Source organism: Ochotona curzoniae, unplaced genomic scaffold (assembly GCF_017591425.1).
Source record: "Ochotona curzoniae isolate NIBS_2020 unplaced genomic scaffold, NIBS_Ocur_1.0 contig_4792, whole genome shotgun sequence".
Lineage (NCBI taxonomy): Eukaryota > Metazoa > Chordata > Mammalia > Lagomorpha > Ochotonidae > Ochotona > Ochotona curzoniae.
Window position 1 is genome coordinate 3,930,312 of NW_024466389.1, and position 16,748 is coordinate 3,947,059.

The window sequence follows — 16,748 nt, forward strand, 5'->3', positions numbered from 1 at the left end:
CTCTGTTTCCCCATCCCGCTCTCAGTGGGTCACACCTCACCCTGTTCTGACCCTGGGCCAGTTAAGGTGTCCAACCCTGGGAGGGTCTAGTTGGCAAGGTGAGAAAAGCTCAGTGGCGCTTGGCCATTCCTTCTGCCCCAACACCACCACTTCCAGGCTGTGACCTTAGTACCGGAAGCTGCAGGGTGTGAACCTCGAGTTCCTGGACCCTGCCCACCCTCCTCCCCTGAAGTCAGCACCCCTTCCCGTCTTCTCTCCTGGGACTGGCACAGCATTTCCCAACCTCCCTTGCAGGTGGGCGGGTCCCAACCCTCAGACCCCCGGGAGTGGCACTTGCACCTCCTCCATGTCCACCCTCATCTGTCACACACCCCATCGCTGTGCCAGAGCAGGGCTGGGCCCCGAGGACAGTCTCCAATGCCCGATGCGTCTCCAGCAAACCTAGGACCCTCGCCTGCACATCCCTGAACTTCCCGATTCCTCCCTCCCCGCCCTCCCCAGTCTGTTGCCAAGTCCTGCTGGCTTTGCCTCCTGTCCCCAGCCAGCACTTCACCTCGATGCCTCCTCCTTCTACCACCCCTCCCCTCTAGGCCATTCCAGAACCTTCCCCTGGTGTACCCACTTGATGGTGGCCAAACCCCCACCAGTCCCCAGTCCATCTTCCATTATGAGCCTTGCAGTCTTTGCAAAATGAAGCAGGTTTTGTTCCACCCGCTCTTGTGCATGGGACCTTCCCGCAGTCGCAGGTCCCCAGCCCATGGCCAGCTCAGCTCCCCTCCAGCCTCTGAACTCCTGGCCCTCCGGCCATCCTGCAGTTGGGTGCTCAGCAGCCCTTCCCCCATGCAGCCTCCGCCCAGCCCCTCCCCACCCAGCCGGGTCCCTAGGACCCTCAGTATGGCCAACGCCCTCCACCCTGTCACACATTCAGAGCCACGTGCCTGCCCCTGTCACACCTGCCAAGCTTGCAGCTTCACTGAGACCCGTTCAATTCTGCAAGCCTCACTGTGCCACTCGGCCCAACTCACCCCTGCCCAGGTCCTTCGCGGTGCCCCCACCCATGGCTGGCTCTCGCCTCCCACAGCACCTTCTGGGGAGCACTTGCCAGCAAGTCAGTTCAAAAACTACAACACCCCTCTCCTAGCCACACTCCCAGCCCCCTGCTCTGGGGAGCTGGATTTTTAAACAAAAACATTTTTAGATTTATAAGCAAGGAAAAAAAAAAAACACTCGTGCCTATTTTTGTGTGCAACAGGGAGTTTTGAATTCTACTTTGCGTACATGAGAATTTTTTTTAAAGATTTCATTTGAAGGGCAGAATCACAGAGAGGCGGAGGGGATCTTTCTCCTGCTGGTTCACTCCCCAAAGGGCCCCAGTGGCTGGGGAGGAGCCAGGAGGAACCAGGAGCCTGGAGCTTCATCAGGGTCCCCAGCGTGGGTGCAGAGACCTAAGCATTTGGGCCATCCTCTGCTGTGTCTTCAGACACATTAGCAGGGAGCTGAATTGGAAATGGAGTGGCCGGGATTTGAACTGGTGCTCTGAGAGGGGAGACCAGAAGGGCAGGTACAGCTGAACCTGCTGTGCCACAACACTGGCCCGCACCTGTTTTGACATGGGTGCAGCGGTGCCAGTGGCTAAATGGATGCCATTTTTAACATACGCAGAACCTCCGGAACTTCCCTGGGGGGTTGTGGCAGAGGATGTAGGAAGCACTCCAACGTGCGGCTATTGACCTGGTCGGGACATGGCCTGGCGCTCTGGAACTCACTGCCCCTCTTTAGGCACCGTGTCCTCAGAGGGCCGCTGTCTCCTGGACACTGGGTCTGACGCTCACCTGTCTGTCCAGGTGCATCCAAGCCTTGCTGACCCCCCACCCCAGACGTCGCTGCCTCCCTCCGCTGGATACTGGCCCCAGCTCCCTGGATGCCATTGCCATGGGGGAATGGGCAGGAGGACTGGGGGCGGGAGCAGGGTAAGTGGGGCCCGACCCCAGAAAAGGCAGGCAGTGAGAGCCGGGCTCCTACCCAGGTGCGGAGGGGTACCCTTGCCGGGCCGGCTCTGCTTCAGCCCAGGCCAGGGGGTACTGCGGGTGCACCGCCACCACTTCGGAAGCTCACCGGTGCGTCCTGGGGGCTCGTGCAGGTCGGGGCCGGGGGGGTGGGTCTTGCTCCCACCTGTTTTTAAGCTGCACACACACACACGTGCGGTCACCTTGAGAGGCTTAAATGATGCCCCGTCTGCATCGCACCCTGACCACCGCTGCACCTGCTCCTGGGGAAATCCCCAAGCATCGCCAAGCGCTGGGGAGGTGGGGCGCAGGGCCAGGGCGGGCAGGGCCGGGCCGGGGCGAGCCGAGGTGAGCAGGGCCGGGGTGGGCAGGGGCGCGCGGGGCCGGGGCGGGAAGGGCCAGGGCGGGCAGGGGCGCGAGGGGCCGGGGCGGGCAGGGGCGCGCGGGGCCGGGTGAGCGGGGCCGGGGCGGGCAAGGGCGCGCGGGGCCGGGGCGCGCGGGGCCGAGGTGAGCAGGGCCGGGGAGGGCAGGCGCGCGGGGCCGGGGCGCGCGGGGCCGGGGCGGGCCGGGGCGCGCGGGGCCGGGTGAGCAGGGCCGGGGTGGGCAGGCGCGCGGGGCCGGGGAGGGCCGGGGCGCGCGGGGCCGAGGTGAGTAGGGCCGGGGTGGGCAGGCGCGCGGGGCCGGGTGAGCAGGGCCGGGGCGCGCGGGGCCGGGGCGGGCAGGGGCGCGCGGGGCCGAGTGTGCGGGGCCGGGGCGGGCAGGGGCGCGCGGGGCCGGGTGAGCAGGGCCGGGGCGGGCAAGGGCGCGCGGGGCCGGAGCAGGGCCGGGGCCGGGCGTGCAGGGCCGGGGAGGGCAGGCGCGCGGGGCCGGGGCGGGCCGGGGCGCGCGGGGCCGAGGTGAGCAGGCGCGCGGGGCCGAGGTGAGCAGGCGCGCGGGGCCGGGTGAGCAGGGCCGGGGCGGGCAGGGGAGTGCGGCGCCGCGGCGGCGGGCGGTGCTGCGGGAGCGGCGCGCTGCGGGCCCGGGCGCCAGGCCGCCGTGACGTCACGGCCCCGCCTGCGGGTGATGCTGCAGCGGCCGCGGCTGGCCGGGGGCGCGGGGCCCGCAGCGAGCGGCTCCGGGGGCAGGCGGGAGCCCAGCGCGGCGAGGGGATGCCTGCCGTCTGCACGCACAGGTACCGTTCCCGGCCGCGCGCGCCGCCGGCTCCCGCGTCGCGGCCCGAGCCTCGGACTCCAGGTTGGCACGGAGACCTTTTGTTCTTCCGGTCCGATTCCTCGGAGCACGGACGGGGGACCCTGCCCCGGGCCCTGTATGCGGACGCCCAACCCCAACCTCGCGAGGCCCGGTGCTGGGCAGCGGCCGGGGACAGGTGGATTTCGCCCTGGCCCTGGAGTTTGTCCCCCGCGCTGTCTTGTGATATGTTTATGGAGCCCGAGGCCTGCTCCCAGGTCACCTGGCCAGGTGTCATCAGCTTCCGGTCCACCTCCCGCCGCGGCTGAACCCCTGGAGGATGAGGGCTGCCACCGCCCTGAGCTGCCCGGGAGGGACTGGGGGGGGGGGGTCTGTGCTGTGCTGAGTACCCCCGCGGGAGGCAGGCTGTGTCCCCTCTGCCCCGGACAGGAAATAACTTTGGAGATGACTCAGTGCTAGCATGGCACCGCGGAGGCCCAGGCCCAGGGTGGGCACTGGAGACCGCTGACCGCACTGGCCGCAGGGCGCTGGGGTGCTCCGGAAAGACGGCCCTCCTGGAGTATGAACCCCGGGGATGGAGGGAGGAAGACTGGGGAGGTAGTTTGCACATAGAGCCCTTAGTGTCATCCCAGCTTACTTTCAACCAGGGTACCGATGTCCTGTAACGCCTGGCGCCCTCAAGTCTGTGTGTTTTTAAATGTCTTCCAGGCGGAGGGGGCGGGACAGACTTTGAGCTCAACAGAGAGGGCCTGCTTGGGATGCCCTGGTGCCACCTGAGGCCGTGGGCTCCAGACCCTGCGCTATGTGCCCGCGCGGCAGCTGGTTCTGCCCAGCCACGTGGTAGAGACCTGGACTGAGTTCCTGGCTTTAGGCTGGCTCTGCCTTGGCTGTGGTGGGCACTTGGGGAGGTGCGCGCACACACACACACACACACACACCCCTCACATCCTCTGTTTTCTGGAAGTTTGGTGGAGCTGGATAGATAATCTTCAGGGATCCCAGGACACCTTTAAAGGGTCCCAAGCGCCAGTCACGTGGTGTGAAAAGGTTTCATACGGACTGGCCTGAGTGGGACAGGATTCCATGTCAGGAGCAGGTGTGGTTAAGGGCCCTGTGTCGCTTGCAGAAGCTGCCTGGATTCAACACCTGCCACTCCCTCCCAGCTCCATCTTCCGCTAGGGCGGGCTGGGGATGGGGCAAGGGTGATGGCTCAAGTATGGGGTTCTTTCCACCACCTAGGGGGGTACCTGGTTCAAGGCCCAAGCCAGCCTGAGCCCTCACAGGGGAGTGAACCTGCAGGCGGGTTCTTCTTTCTCCTTCTGCCTCTCCGATAAAAACACTTTAAATATCTATTATTTTATTATTAAGGAGTTATTTCTTTTTATTTGAAAGGAAATTTTGTAAATTTATAGAGAGAAGGAGAGACACAAAGTCCATCTGCTGGTTCACTCCTCAAATGGCCACAGAACTGAGCTGAGCTGAAGCAGTGTGAAAGCAGGCCGTCCTCCACTGCCCTTCCATGTGCGCCAGCAGGAGCTGGATGGAAGCGGAGCATCTGGGACTCGAACCTGTGCCCCTATGGGACACCAGTGCTAGGAGACAGAGAATTAGCTTGCTGCACCACCGTTATAGTCCCTCTCCAATAAAAATTTGTGTGAGATTCTGACAATTCCCTTTTGATATTTTAGATTTCCTCTTTCATTCAATTTCTTACTAACACTTAAAAGATCTAAGAAACTTGTGAACAGGTTTGGATTTAACTTTGAAAGGCAGAGAGAGAGACAGAGCTCTTCCATCCATTGGTTTACTCTTCAGATGTGCACAAGAGGCGGGCCAGGTCCAAGTGAGACGCTCAGAGCTCAGCCAGGTGTCCCGTGCCACCCAGGATACAGCAGCTGGGTGCTGGAATTGGAGGGGTCTGGGGCTCGAACCCAGAGACTACTGTGGAATGCATCGGCCCGAGAAGCGTCTTAATAACTCTATTTCTAAATAGAAATGGTACCCGCAATCCCTAAAGTTGGGTGCACCCTGGTGGCGACTTTTTGTCAAGGCTGGGAATGATTCTGGTTGCGGTGCTGGAGGCTGGTGGGCAGCCTGGGCTGTTTGCCCAGCTGCAGGGGGCGGGGGGGGAGGGTCGGCCCAGGTGGGCCAGCTCCATGCATGCCGTCCATCTTCAATGAGAGCAGCAAGCTCCTCTTTGGGAAGATGCATTCCCGCGTAGGCTGTCCGAAGCCGAGGCCTTCCTCCAGCAAGCTCGTGGGAAGGTGCGTGCATCCGCGTTCTCGTCGGCGGGTGAAATGCACGGAAAGCCCAGTGCCGGGGGGGGGGGGAGGCTGAGGGCAGAGATGCTGGGCAGAGCAGGGAGCCCGCCTCAGCACACACGCCCCATGCCTGAGCGCCGGCTGGGTGACTCCCTAGGGTGCCCACAGCTCACCCCTCCAGGTCTCTGGAAGATGAGCTGCTCTGAGGAGCCCTCAACATTGTGGGGGGGAGCACCTCAGAAGTGAGATGAGTGCCGGGTGTCAGATCTGAATGTCCTTGTCGCAGAGGACAGCATCGCGTTTCCATCAGGTCACAATCTGTAGCAAGGACGGTGGTTGGAGTACCGGTCATGCCCCAACACGTGGGTACAAGCTCCATCCCTTAGCCAGGCGCCCGTCCCGCCAGCATCAGCAGCCACCTTCCTGCGGGCCTCCCCTCTCACCGCACATGCCCACCCTGCCCAGCAGCCGCTCCTGGGTCTCTCCCACCTGCGGGACCAGGACCTCGGCATCTTGATCCCTGGTACCCCCTGAGGAGGGTAGGGAAGGGTGGGTGTTTGGAGGGGTGGGCTGTGGGTGTGAGTAATACGTGAGTGGCAGGGAGGACAGTGGGTGGATGGATAGGCAGCAGGTGGGTTAGTGTGTGGGTGACTGGGCCACTGGTCTAACCATCCAGGTTCAGATCCTGCTGGCGTGTCCAGAGCCAATTACACCCACCATCGGTGTCTTCTGGAGTGCAGGACAAGTCCCTGGTGGGTGGGGCGGTGGAGGAGTTGGGGGAACACATTCTGATTTCTGAGGCAGCTGCCCCAAGTTCACGCCAGAACCCAGGGGCCTCCCTGGGGCAGTGGGAAGCCCTGAGGAGCATCGCCTTCAGCGTGTCTGTCTTTGCTGGGAAAGCAGTCCTGGCTTGGGGACCGCCTCCTGGGAGGGCCTTGAGGGGGACATGGTGAGGCTGGGGGGAGCGGGGGACGTGGTGAGGCTATCAGAACCCACCCGGAATCTTGCAGCTCACCTGGTGTGGGTGTCCCTCACTCCGTGTGGGCTCACACACGGGCATGCATACACACACACGTGCACACAGGGACACATGCCAGCACCCTCAGTCCACCCTCGGTGCTCCCGTGGGGGCAGAGTGCAGAGAGAAACGGCTGGGCGCGTGGGAGCAGGCCTGCGGCCGAGCCAGGACAGGGGGAAAGGAGGCAGCGGGTTGCGGCGAAGGCCTTTTCCTTGCTTGCACTCAGCCACGGGCTTTGTGAAAACTATCAAAAACAAAGTTGAAAAAAGCTTGCTTCTCAGCCTCACTGGCAGTGCCTGCCACACTGCCAGTTTTGGCTCACCCCGGGCACCCTCCCTGCTGATGCTGGGGTTCTGGCAGTCAGCTGCCGGGGAGCAGGGCCTTCTCCCAGAGACCTGCTGCCCTGCGCCGAACCCCCAGGAGCATGGCGGAGTGAAAGGGCCGGGCTAGGCCCCTCCATCCTTTAAGAATGGGCTGTCCCTTGCTGTGTCCGAGCGCTCGGGTGTCCATGAGTGTCCCTGTCCGTGCCTGTCCAGATCCCCCCGGAAGCTTCAGGTGGAGGCAAAATGAGCCTTGGACGTGGGTCCCAGGCTGAGGGGTGGCTCCCAGGCTCCTGTACGGAGCCTATGTTTGGGGTGCCGTCCCTGTGGGCTCCACGGGGTATCCTGCTGCCCAAGCAGGGAGTGCCCGTGAGTGGGCAAGCTGTGCTGCTGGGCCATCTCGGGGTACAGCTCTTCCTCGGGGAGGGGTCACTGAAGCCAGAAGGGTGCCCCACTGTGGATGCAGCATGAAGGGGGGGCTTTCTCTGGGATAGTGACCGTTGCTCCCCGGCTTCCCTCACAGGCCGGCCCCACGATGACCGCCCCGGTGGTGAGTGGCACCCCTCCGGGAGACCCCCTCTTCCCCAGCGTGGCCCCTCAGGACTCCTGGAGGTCGCAGGTCTCGGGCTCTGTGGGCTCCGTGACCCGGCACCTCAGCCACAGAGCCAACAACTTCAAGCGCCACCCCAAGAGGAGGAAGTACATCGGGCCCTCACCGCCCCCGCCCCCCAACACCCCCTGTCCGATCGAGCTGGTGGACTTCGGGGAGCTGCACCCCCAGAGGTCCCTGCGTGAGCTGCTCTTCAACGGCTGCATCCTGTTTGGCATCGAGTTCAGCTACGCCATGGAGACGGCGTACGTGACCCCCGTTCTCCTGCAGATGGGCCTGCCTGACCAGCTCTACAGCCTGGTGTGGTTTATCAGCCCCATCCTCGGTGAGTCCCAGTGCTGGGTGGCCTCTGGAAACCTCCAGAAGCATCTAGAAGCTTCAGTGGATGCAGCTTGAGGGTTCTGGGGGCCGGACTGGGAGGAGCAAGACAACTGGGACAAGCTGGAGTGGCCGACCCTGCCCAGGCAGCCGAGTGGGTCCATGGCTGCAGCTGCCCGCACCACATGCCTGTCCTGGATCAGGAGCGAGGCGTGGGGGGCTGCGGGCCCACTGCAAGGCTGGCCTCGCTGACCTTTGCCTCTCTCTCCCTTCCAGGATTCCTGCTGCAGCCGCTGCTGGGTGCTTGGAGTGACCGGTGTGCCTCCAGGTTTGGAAGGAGACGCCCTTTCATACTTGTCCTGGCTATAGGTCTGTTGTTTCAACATGGAAATAAAACAGAAAAACAAACAAGCAAAAAAACCAAGCTTCTCACTAGGGAAAGCTGAGCATGTAGCCCCAGCCCTCCAGGAGTTCCCCCGACCACCCAAGCTGGCAGCTGTGAGAGTTGAGCGAGAAAGTTTACCTGACTCCTCCTAGAAATCCCAGGGGCACGTACCGTCGGCTGGCCCATTGGGGGGCTCATCCCGGGGCCTCCGGGCTGACCTGAGTGAGGATGGCTGGGGGCAGAGCTGCTCCCGCCTTACCCTCATGACCATGACCCTCTCTGCTTCCAGGGGCGCTGCTGGGCCTCTCGCTCTTGCTGAATGGAAGGGACATCGGCGCGGCCCTGGCCGACACGGCCACCAGCCACAAGTGGGGCATCCTCCTGACGGTGTGTGGAGTGGTGCTGATGGACTTCAGTGCCGACTCGGCTGACAACCCCAGCCATGCCTACATGATGGACGTGTGCGGCCCAGTGGACCAGGACCGGGGCCTGAACATACACGCCCTCTTGGCAGGTGAGCGTCCTTTCAGCTGTGGCTCCAAGTGCTGGGGAAGGGTGGGGTCAGCGTGTGGCCAAAGCACATGCTGGAATGCCTGCCCAAGGCCAGGGTTACATTCCCAGCCTCGGCTCTTGGTTCTGACTTACTGCTTCTGAAGAGCCTGGGCGGCAGCAGGTGATGGCTCAAGAAGCTTTGTCCTTGCCCCCCTAGGAGCCCTGGGTCCCTGTCCCCTCCAGGAGCCCTGGGTCCCTACCCCCCAGGAGCCCTGGGTCCCTGCCCCCCTCCAAGAGCCCTGGGTCCCTGTCCCCTCCAGGAGCCCTGGGTCCCTGCCCCCGTCCGGGAGCCCTGGGTCCCTGTCCCCTCCAGGAGCCCTGGGTCCCTGTCCCCTCCAGGAGCCCTGGGTCCCTGCCTCCATCCTGGGAGCCCTGGGTCCCTGCCCCCGTCCTGGAGCCCTGGGTCCCTGCCCCCCAGGAGCCCTGGGTCCCTGCCTCCATCCTGGGAGCCCTGGGTCCCTGCCCCCGTCCTGGAGCCCTGGGTCCCTGCCCCCCAGGAGCCCTGGGTCCCTGCCTCCATCCTGGGAGCCCTGGGTCCCTGTCCCCCCTCACATAAGCAATTTTAAAAATATGCGAAGTTCATGGATAATGGAATTTTATAAGTTTATTTTGTTACAGAAAAGTCTTTAAACCTTTGTGTAGCTATTTCATAATATGAATTTTCTGTGAATTTGGGGATCCCTTGTATGCATGATTTTCTTTGCACCAAAATTAACTTATCTTTCATTTCCATTTTCTGGAACCTGTGCAAGTACCCTCACACCATTGCTGCATACTCATGTGTGTGTTTGCGGAAAGCTATAGTGTTCCTGACATGGCTGTGTATACAGCCGGCTGCGGGGCCCCTGCCGTCTGTGTGTGGGTGTATACAGCTGGCTGCAGTGTTCCTGATGTGTGTATGCAGCCGGCCGTGGGGCCCCTGACATCCCAGGACCCCTGCAGCTGCCACCTGCATCCCCCGTTGGATTTTATCTGAGTGGACCAGGATGAGCCACTCCACTGTGGGAAGCAGTTTGAGTCCTCCCACTTTCTTCCAGCTGCAGAGGAGCCTGCCCTCAGCTGGCGGCTGATCTGGGGGTGTCCCTGTTTGGGGGCTCCGCTCTGAACTGCCAGCCCTGGGAGAGGTCACACCTGCAGGCTTAGTTCAGCCATGTGCGTGTGTCTCGTGGGTGAACCATGAACGCTCTTTCGTCCCTGTCTGGCCAGCTCTGTGTGCTTTCTAAACCAGAGCTCCCGCTCTGCCCGCCCCCTGCCTCTGTCCCCGAGATGTGAGCCTTTCCCGTCTGCCCTGGCGCGGCACAGCAGGTGGCCTGGCGGCTGGGGAAGACCCTATCCTGGGAACCTCAGACTCCTTACTACCAGGGTTTCAGTGGGGCAGGCGTCATGTGTGGGATCTTGGGGTGGGGTTTCCCACCCCAGGGGGCTGCTCCTTGCCTGCCAGAAGCAGGGCCCCGCTTGCCCTGTTTCTCTCCCCAGGTCTCGGAGGAGGTTTTGGCTATGTGGTCGGGGGCGTCCACTGGGACAAGACCCGCTTCGGGAGGGCCCTGGGCGGCCAGCTCCGCGTCATCTACATCTTTACCGCCATCACCCTGAGCGTCTCCACCGTCCTGACGCTGGTCAGCATCCCGGAACGTCCCCTGCGGCCGCCGGGCGAGAGGAGGGCGGCCATGAAGAGTCCCAGCCTGCCTCTGCCACCGTCCCCGCCCGTGCCACCCGAGCAAGGCTCCAGCGAGCCCCTTCCCTCGCACCCGGCCACCAGCTTCTACGCCAGCTTCTCCAGCCCCATCTCGCCCCTGAGCCCCCTCACGCCCAAGTACGGCAGCTTCCTCAGCAGGGACAGCTCCCTGACGGGCATCAACGAGTTCGCCTCATCCTTCGGCACCTCCAACATAGACAGCGTCCTCATTGACTGCTTCACGGCCGGCCAGGACGAATACTTGGCCCTGCCCGGCAGCGTGCCGCGGCAGCCCGTCAGCGTCAGCTTCCCCCAGGCCCCTGACAGCTTCTACTGCCAGGACCGGGGCCTCCTGGCCCGGAGAGAGGGCAGCGCCCTGACCTCGGATGGAGACGTGCTAAGGGTGGGCTCGCTGGATGCCCCCAAGCCACGGGCGTCTGGGATCCTCAAGAGACCCCAGAGCCTGGCTCTCCCAGACACGGCTGGAGGAAGTGGGCCAGAAACCAGCCGGAGGAGGAATGTCACCTTCAGCCAACAGGTGAGCAAAGAGGTTAAGGGTCAGAGAGCAGCAAGTGCTGCCCCCTGCTGGTGAGGTGGTCCGTGTGGGCAGCGAGTTCCCGCAGCCATCTGCAGCGCCCAGAGGTGGGCCCTGTGTGCACTGGGCTGCTCTGTTAGCCCTGAGTCATGGTGGGCACCTGCCTGTGATGTCCCTCCTGGCTCCTGACCCGCTTGCCCGAGGGGACTTGGGTCAGGCTGTTGCCCGCAGAACTTGTGTGCGACGCACTTGTTGGGAGTGTTTTTCCAGCATTGGTCAGCCCAGAGCCCAAGCTGGTGGCCATGTGACTGTGGCGCCCACACCCTTAAGTCTCCCTAAACTACACCCCCCGCCCTCACCGCCCACGGCACTGGGCACCCCACTGCTGTGTCAGCCACCTCCTGGAGGCTGAGAAGAGCCTGGGTTCTCAGCCAGTGGCGTCTTCTGGAAGGCTTTCAGAGTACATTGGCGTGGCGGATCCTTCGAGTGACAAGAGGGGGACGCCACTGTTGTGCTCAGGGTGGTCCAGCCAGTTCAGGGCAGGTGTTCTTGGGACCTGTCTAGCCCGTGTGGGTCTCGAGGAGGCAGTCCCAGGTGCACGCCGTCTGTGCCCAGGCTGCGTGGTAGCACAAGTGGGATCTGCAGTCTGGGCTGGGGCTCAGCCAGGGGCCACCAGGCTCCCCACCGCGTCTGAAGGAGTGCCGTGTCACCACGGTGTCAGGGAGCCCCTGCTGCAACAGTGTGACATTGTCCAGTGGCTCCCATCAGGGTGGGCAGCAGCAGCTTCACTTTGCATGACCCGGGTCTTGTGTCCAGCTCATTGCCAGGCCTGGGCCACTGTGCCCTGTCTCCAGGACTCAGGCAGAGCCGGTTCTCACGGTGTGTGCTTGAACTCTCACTCCCAACCTCCTCTAACTCCGCTTTCCCGCCAGGAACCGCCAGGGACTGCCAGCACCAGGGACTGACTGCCCCTGGGGAGCCAGGGCTGCATCTCGGCGAGCATCAGGCCCCAGGAGATCCCAAGCAGGCTGGGCTACTGTGGGAGGACCCCCAGAAGGCAATCCCTCCGCCCCTTCCAACCTGACGAGGAGGCGTGGCGGGAAGGGGCGCCCTGCCTTCCGGGTGTCAGGAGGGTCTGCCTGTCCGGAGAGGGTGTCTCCGTTTCTCCATCCCCTCTCCGTGGAAAGAAGGGGCCCCGTGGGGTACGGGTCTGAGCTGACCCATGTTTCTCTAAATCAGATTCACTCCTCCCGCAGGTGACCAAGCGCTGCCTTCCTCCCCAGCGGGCCTCGCCTGTGCCCCACGCTCAGTCACACGTGGGCAGTGCCCACTCCAGCTCGGCCACGTGTTTCTGAATGGTGCGCCCGTGGGGTTCCCTTGCAGGTGGCCAACATCCTACTCAACGGCGTGAAGTATGAGAGCGAGCTGACGGGCTCCGCCGAGCAGGCCGAGCCGCCTCTGTCAGCCAGGCACCTCTGCTCCACCATCTGCCACATGCCCCGGGCGCTGCGTAGCCTCTGCGTCAACCACTTCCTGGGTGAGCTCTCGAACCACGTGTGGCAGTGCCCTGCATGGCCCTCCACAGGGGTCCTTTGCTGCTGAGCGGTTGACTACCTGACTTTTCAAAATGAATCTTTGGACCAAAAATAAGCATTTGAGGTGATTGGGGCTCTTGCGTCAGCATCACCTTCCAAAAGGCCGTTTGGCACTGGGAGAGGATGTCACATGTGAATGAGGCGTTTGTCCCCATGGTGTCACTGATTCCATGCCAGCCCCAGGCGTCTGAGGGCGGGTTCCATCACAAGCCTGGCTTCCCAGTCCTGGCTGCTCCAGCTTCCTGCCAGGCACACCTGCCCTGAGAAGCAGCAGGTAGCTCCGCTGTGTGTCAGGGTGCCACACTTGCACGGGAGACCCTGATGGAGATCCAGGCTCCTGACTTCCGCCTGGCTCAGCAGCTGCAGAGCCACAACAGCATCCCGTCACTCGTGGATAGAAATCTGTTTATTTACAGCAAAGACTGCATGAGAACCTACATGGTTTTGCCTGAGTTCCTTCTCAGCACTAGGTACTTTTTATTGCTTATTTGAAAGGCAAAGTCAGAGAGAGAGTCTTTCATTTGCTTGTTCACTCCCCAAATGGCCGGGATGGCCACCCTGGTCCTGGTCCAGGTGGAAGCCAGGAGCCAGGAGCCCCTCCAGGTCTCCCACATGGGTGCAGGAAGCTGCATGGGAATGGAGCAGCCAGGACTTGAGTCTTGGCTGCAACCCCCGTGCCATGACGCCAGCCCCTCTGGGTATGCTTTAACCCCTGAATCTGTGCAAGCCGTGTGTGACCGTGGTGGTCGGTGAACTCTGTGGCCTGGGCGCCCTGGGCTCAGCGCCTCCTCCCCCCACAGGCTGGCTGTCGTTCGAGGGGATGCTGCTCTTTTACACCGACTTCATGGGGGAGGTGGTGTTCCAGGGGGACCCCAAGGCCCCACACACATCCGAAGCCTACGAGAAGTACAGCAGTGGCGTCACCATGGGCTGCTGGGGACTGTGCATCTATGCCTTCAGCGCCGCCTTCTACTCAGGTACTCAGCAATGGCGGCCTCCGGGCTGTGTGGATGTGCGGGCCCCGGTGAGCGGTGGGCGACGCTGCAGTCCAGTCCCTCCCGGGCTGTGTGGGCGTGCCCAGGCAGAGTCCCGTGGGGAGCGCATGCGTTTCTGGACCACTCCTAGGGCAGTCAGCCTTGCCCACATCCATCCCACATGGCTCAGTGGATTGGCTGGCCCACAGGACAGAACAGGAGATATGGAGCATATTCACAGGGCCTCAGGGTGCACAGAGGACCCAGGGACCCAGGAATCAATGCTGTGATCCCAGAGGGGCCCCAGGGTGGCCATCCCCTGTAGCCTGGCTAGCAGTGGACACAGGGTCTGCCCATTCCTACTATAAAGACCAGAGGACAGATCTCACTGGCAGTGCCCGCTTCCCCCATGGCCGGGCCCTTGTGGCTCAGGAACGGCAGCCAAGGAGCAGCCTGGCGCCAGCCTCCTTCACTCTCCTTGAGGTGGGTGACGCAGAGTTCTCACAGGTTACCAGACACTCCCCTTGGTGTTTAAAATCGCTTAAGAACAAATGCGTCTTGGGAGCAGGAGCCATGACAGACTGCTGCTGGGAGTGGAGGGGCAGGGGGCTGGACCCCATACCCAGACTTTGCCAGAGCTCAGCTGACAGCCAAGCGCAGCATCAGTGTGTTTGGTCCTGCACAGCAGGGGTAGCATCAGCTCATGGGGAAAGGACCCCATTTCAATTAAGCCACTCTGGCAGATGGGCATAAGGGTGGGAGCAGCCATGTGGTGGGCGGTTGGTATCCCCAGGGTGGAGGCGGACAGAGGGGACAGCGAGGACGTGAGCACAGCATCTCCTGGGCCACCCTGGGGACTTGGCTGGGACTGGCTGCCCTGCCCAGCCCTGGAGGTGGCAGGGGGCTGAGCTCAGCCGCGTGGGCCCACAGCCATCCTGGAGAAGCTGGAGGAGCTCCTGAGCGTGCGCACCCTCTACTTCATCGCCTATCTCGCTTTCGGCCTGGGCACGGGGCTGGCCACGCTCTCCAGGAACCTCTATGTGGTCCTGTCGCTGTGTGTGACCTATGGTGTCCTGTTCTCCACGCTGTGCACCCTGCCCTACTCGCTGCTCTGCGACTACTACCAGAACAAGAAGGTGAGTGTGTGTGCTGGGAGACGCCACCCCTCTCCTGGACCCAGTCTTGGGCCCCCTGCTGCTTCCCTGGCAGAAACCCGTCCCCCGCATGAAATGACTAGGGTGGGGAGGTGAGTGAGAGTAACGTGGCATTCCAACCTGGGGGCAACGGGAAACCCCGGGATGGACAGAGTCTAGGCATCCGTGCTAAGCACAGGCAGGGTTCAGCCAGGCCAGGAGAGTCAGGTCTGAGGCCACAACCTGGGATGCGAGCCCGCTTTGTAAATGCTTTTGGGATTTTGTTCAGCCTGGATTCGACTCCAAGAGCCCCACAAAGTCTCATGAGCTGGTGTGCTGAGCCTGGGCACACATGTGTGCAGCCATCTTGGCATGCCCTCTCACCTCCCCTGCCTGGGCCCCAGGACTCTGCCTGTGGTCCCCAGGGAGGTACCTGTTGTTGCACGTGGCTTCTGCCCCCGTGGTATGCCTGTGTGGTCATCCACCCTCACTGCCCCTTACTTGGAAGTGCTCCCCTAACCATGGACCCATTAACCATGGACCCCACACAGCCCTGGCCTAGCCCCGTTTGTTGTGGGGTCTGGAATGTGACTGGCCTAGCCAGGGCCAGCTTTGAGCACTTCCTCTTTTCACGTTTTTTAAAGTTTTATTTTATTTTTTTATTGGAAATATGCAGAGAGGAGAGACAGAGAGAGGTGTTGTGTCTGCTGGTTCATTCCCCAAGTGGCTGCAATGGCCAGAGCTGAGCCAATCCAAAGTCAGGAACCACGAACTTCTCCTGGGTCTCCACACTGGTACAGGATCCCAAGGTTTTTGGGCCAACCTCCACTGCGTTCCCAGGCCACAAGCAGGGAGCTGGATGGGAAGTGGAGCAGCTGGGATATGAACCAACCACCAAATGCGATCCTGGCGCATGCATGGTGTGGATTTATCCATTAGGCCATTGTGCCAGGCCCTCTTTTCATATTTAAAAAATGTTTTACTTGAGTGGAAGAAAGCCACAGCCAGAGAGCTCCATCTCCTGGCTCACTGCGCAGGTGCTGTAGCTCTGGCTCACTGCACAGGTGCCCCCTAGCTCTGGCTCGCTGCGCAGGTGCCCGCAGTAGCTGGGCTAGTCTGTAGCTAAGGAGTTCCCCAAGGGTGGCAGGAGCCAGGTCACTTGAGCTCTCTCCTGCTGTCTCCCAGGGTTTGTGTCAGCAGGAAGCTGGCACTCTGACGTAGGCCCCACCCCAGGGACAATTCATAAGAAAAGCCCAGCAATGGGTGTGGCTGTCACAGCTGTCCAGACTCCGTTGTGGTCACCAAGATGGCACGGGCCACAAGGGCTGAGCCATGGTGGCTGTTATCCCATGGTCAGTTCTCTGGAGCCCCAGTACCCCTGCCCTGGATGACGCAGGGGCCAGCCTAGGTCCCAAGACTGTGCTGTCCCTGAGGGGACTGTGCTGTGTGTTTGGGAACAACCGTATCGCCCAGAGCCCGCCCCCTGCAGGGCCTCAGGGATGGCAGCCCACCCTGGCAGCTAAGGGGCCTGTGCAGGGGCTCAGAGGGACAGAGCCAGGCCAGCCTCCTCCCTTCCCTGCTGTCCTCCCCCAAAGCTCGCTCTGCATGTTGCAGGGAGCAGACCTCAGGACTGGAGGGGCGCAAGCCTAGGAGAGGGAGTGGGGCACCGGGGTGGAGGATGGCGGGGGGAACTTGCGTGAGGGAGGCAGCGCCTGGGCAAATGGCACATCCTGGGGTGGCGGCAAAGGCGGGTCCTGGCTTGTGTGAGCACCACGGCCGAGCTGACGCGGTGCCTCTGGGTCAGTTTGCAGGGTCCAGCGCGGATGGTACCCGGCGGGGCATGGGCATGGACATCTCCCTGCTCAGCTGCCAGTACTTCCTGGCCCAGATTCTAGTCTCCTTGGTCCTGGGGCCCCTGACCTCGGCCGTGGGCAGTGCCAGCGGGGTCATGTACTTCTCCAGCCTCGTCTCTTTCCTGGGCTGCCTGTACTCTTCCCTGTGTGTCATCTACGAAATCCCACCCGGCGACGCAGCCGATGACGAGCGCCGGCCCCTCCTGCCTGACGCCTGATGTCTACAATAAACCTTGCCAGCAGCCGGGCTTGCGGCTCCCTGGGGTGGGCGGGCACGGGCACTGAGTGGAGGACTGGCTCCAGAGTCCTTCCTCACCCTGCGGGA

The 16,748-nt window shown here is 62.5% G+C and overlaps 1 protein-coding gene across 1 annotated transcript; it reads left to right on the forward strand.

Moving 5' to 3' along the window:
• Positions 1-7,328: 7,328 nt before the first annotated feature.
• SLC45A1 (solute carrier family 45 member 1) lies at positions 7,329-16,649 on the forward strand. Its single transcript, XM_040987594.1, has 8 exons — positions 7,329-7,728; positions 7,998-8,090; positions 8,396-8,620; positions 10,135-10,871; positions 12,252-12,405; positions 13,264-13,440; positions 14,368-14,573; positions 16,375-16,649. Exons 1-8 carry the CDS (start codon positions 7,329-7,331, stop codon positions 16,639-16,641), a joined length of 2,259 nt encoding a protein of 752 aa, XP_040843528.1. The 3' UTR covers positions 16,642-16,649.
• The last annotated feature ends 99 nt before the right edge of the window (positions 16,650-16,748 follow it).

What these genes read in the sequence shown, in the direction of transcription:
- SLC45A1 (XM_040987594.1), top strand. Translation starts at nt 7,329, where the DNA reads ATGACCGCCCCGGTGGTGAGTGGCACCCCTCCGGGAGACCCCCTCTTC. An exon ending in ATGTCACCTTCAGCCAACAG is followed by an intron (nt 10,872 to 12,251) that starts GTGAGCAAAGAG and finishes GTTCCCTTGCAG; the next exon opens with GTGGCCAACATCCTACTCAA. An exon ending in CAGCGCCGCCTTCTACTCAG is followed by an intron (nt 13,441 to 14,367) that starts GTACTCAGCAAT and finishes GTGGGCCCACAG; the next exon opens with CCATCCTGGAGAAGCTGGAG.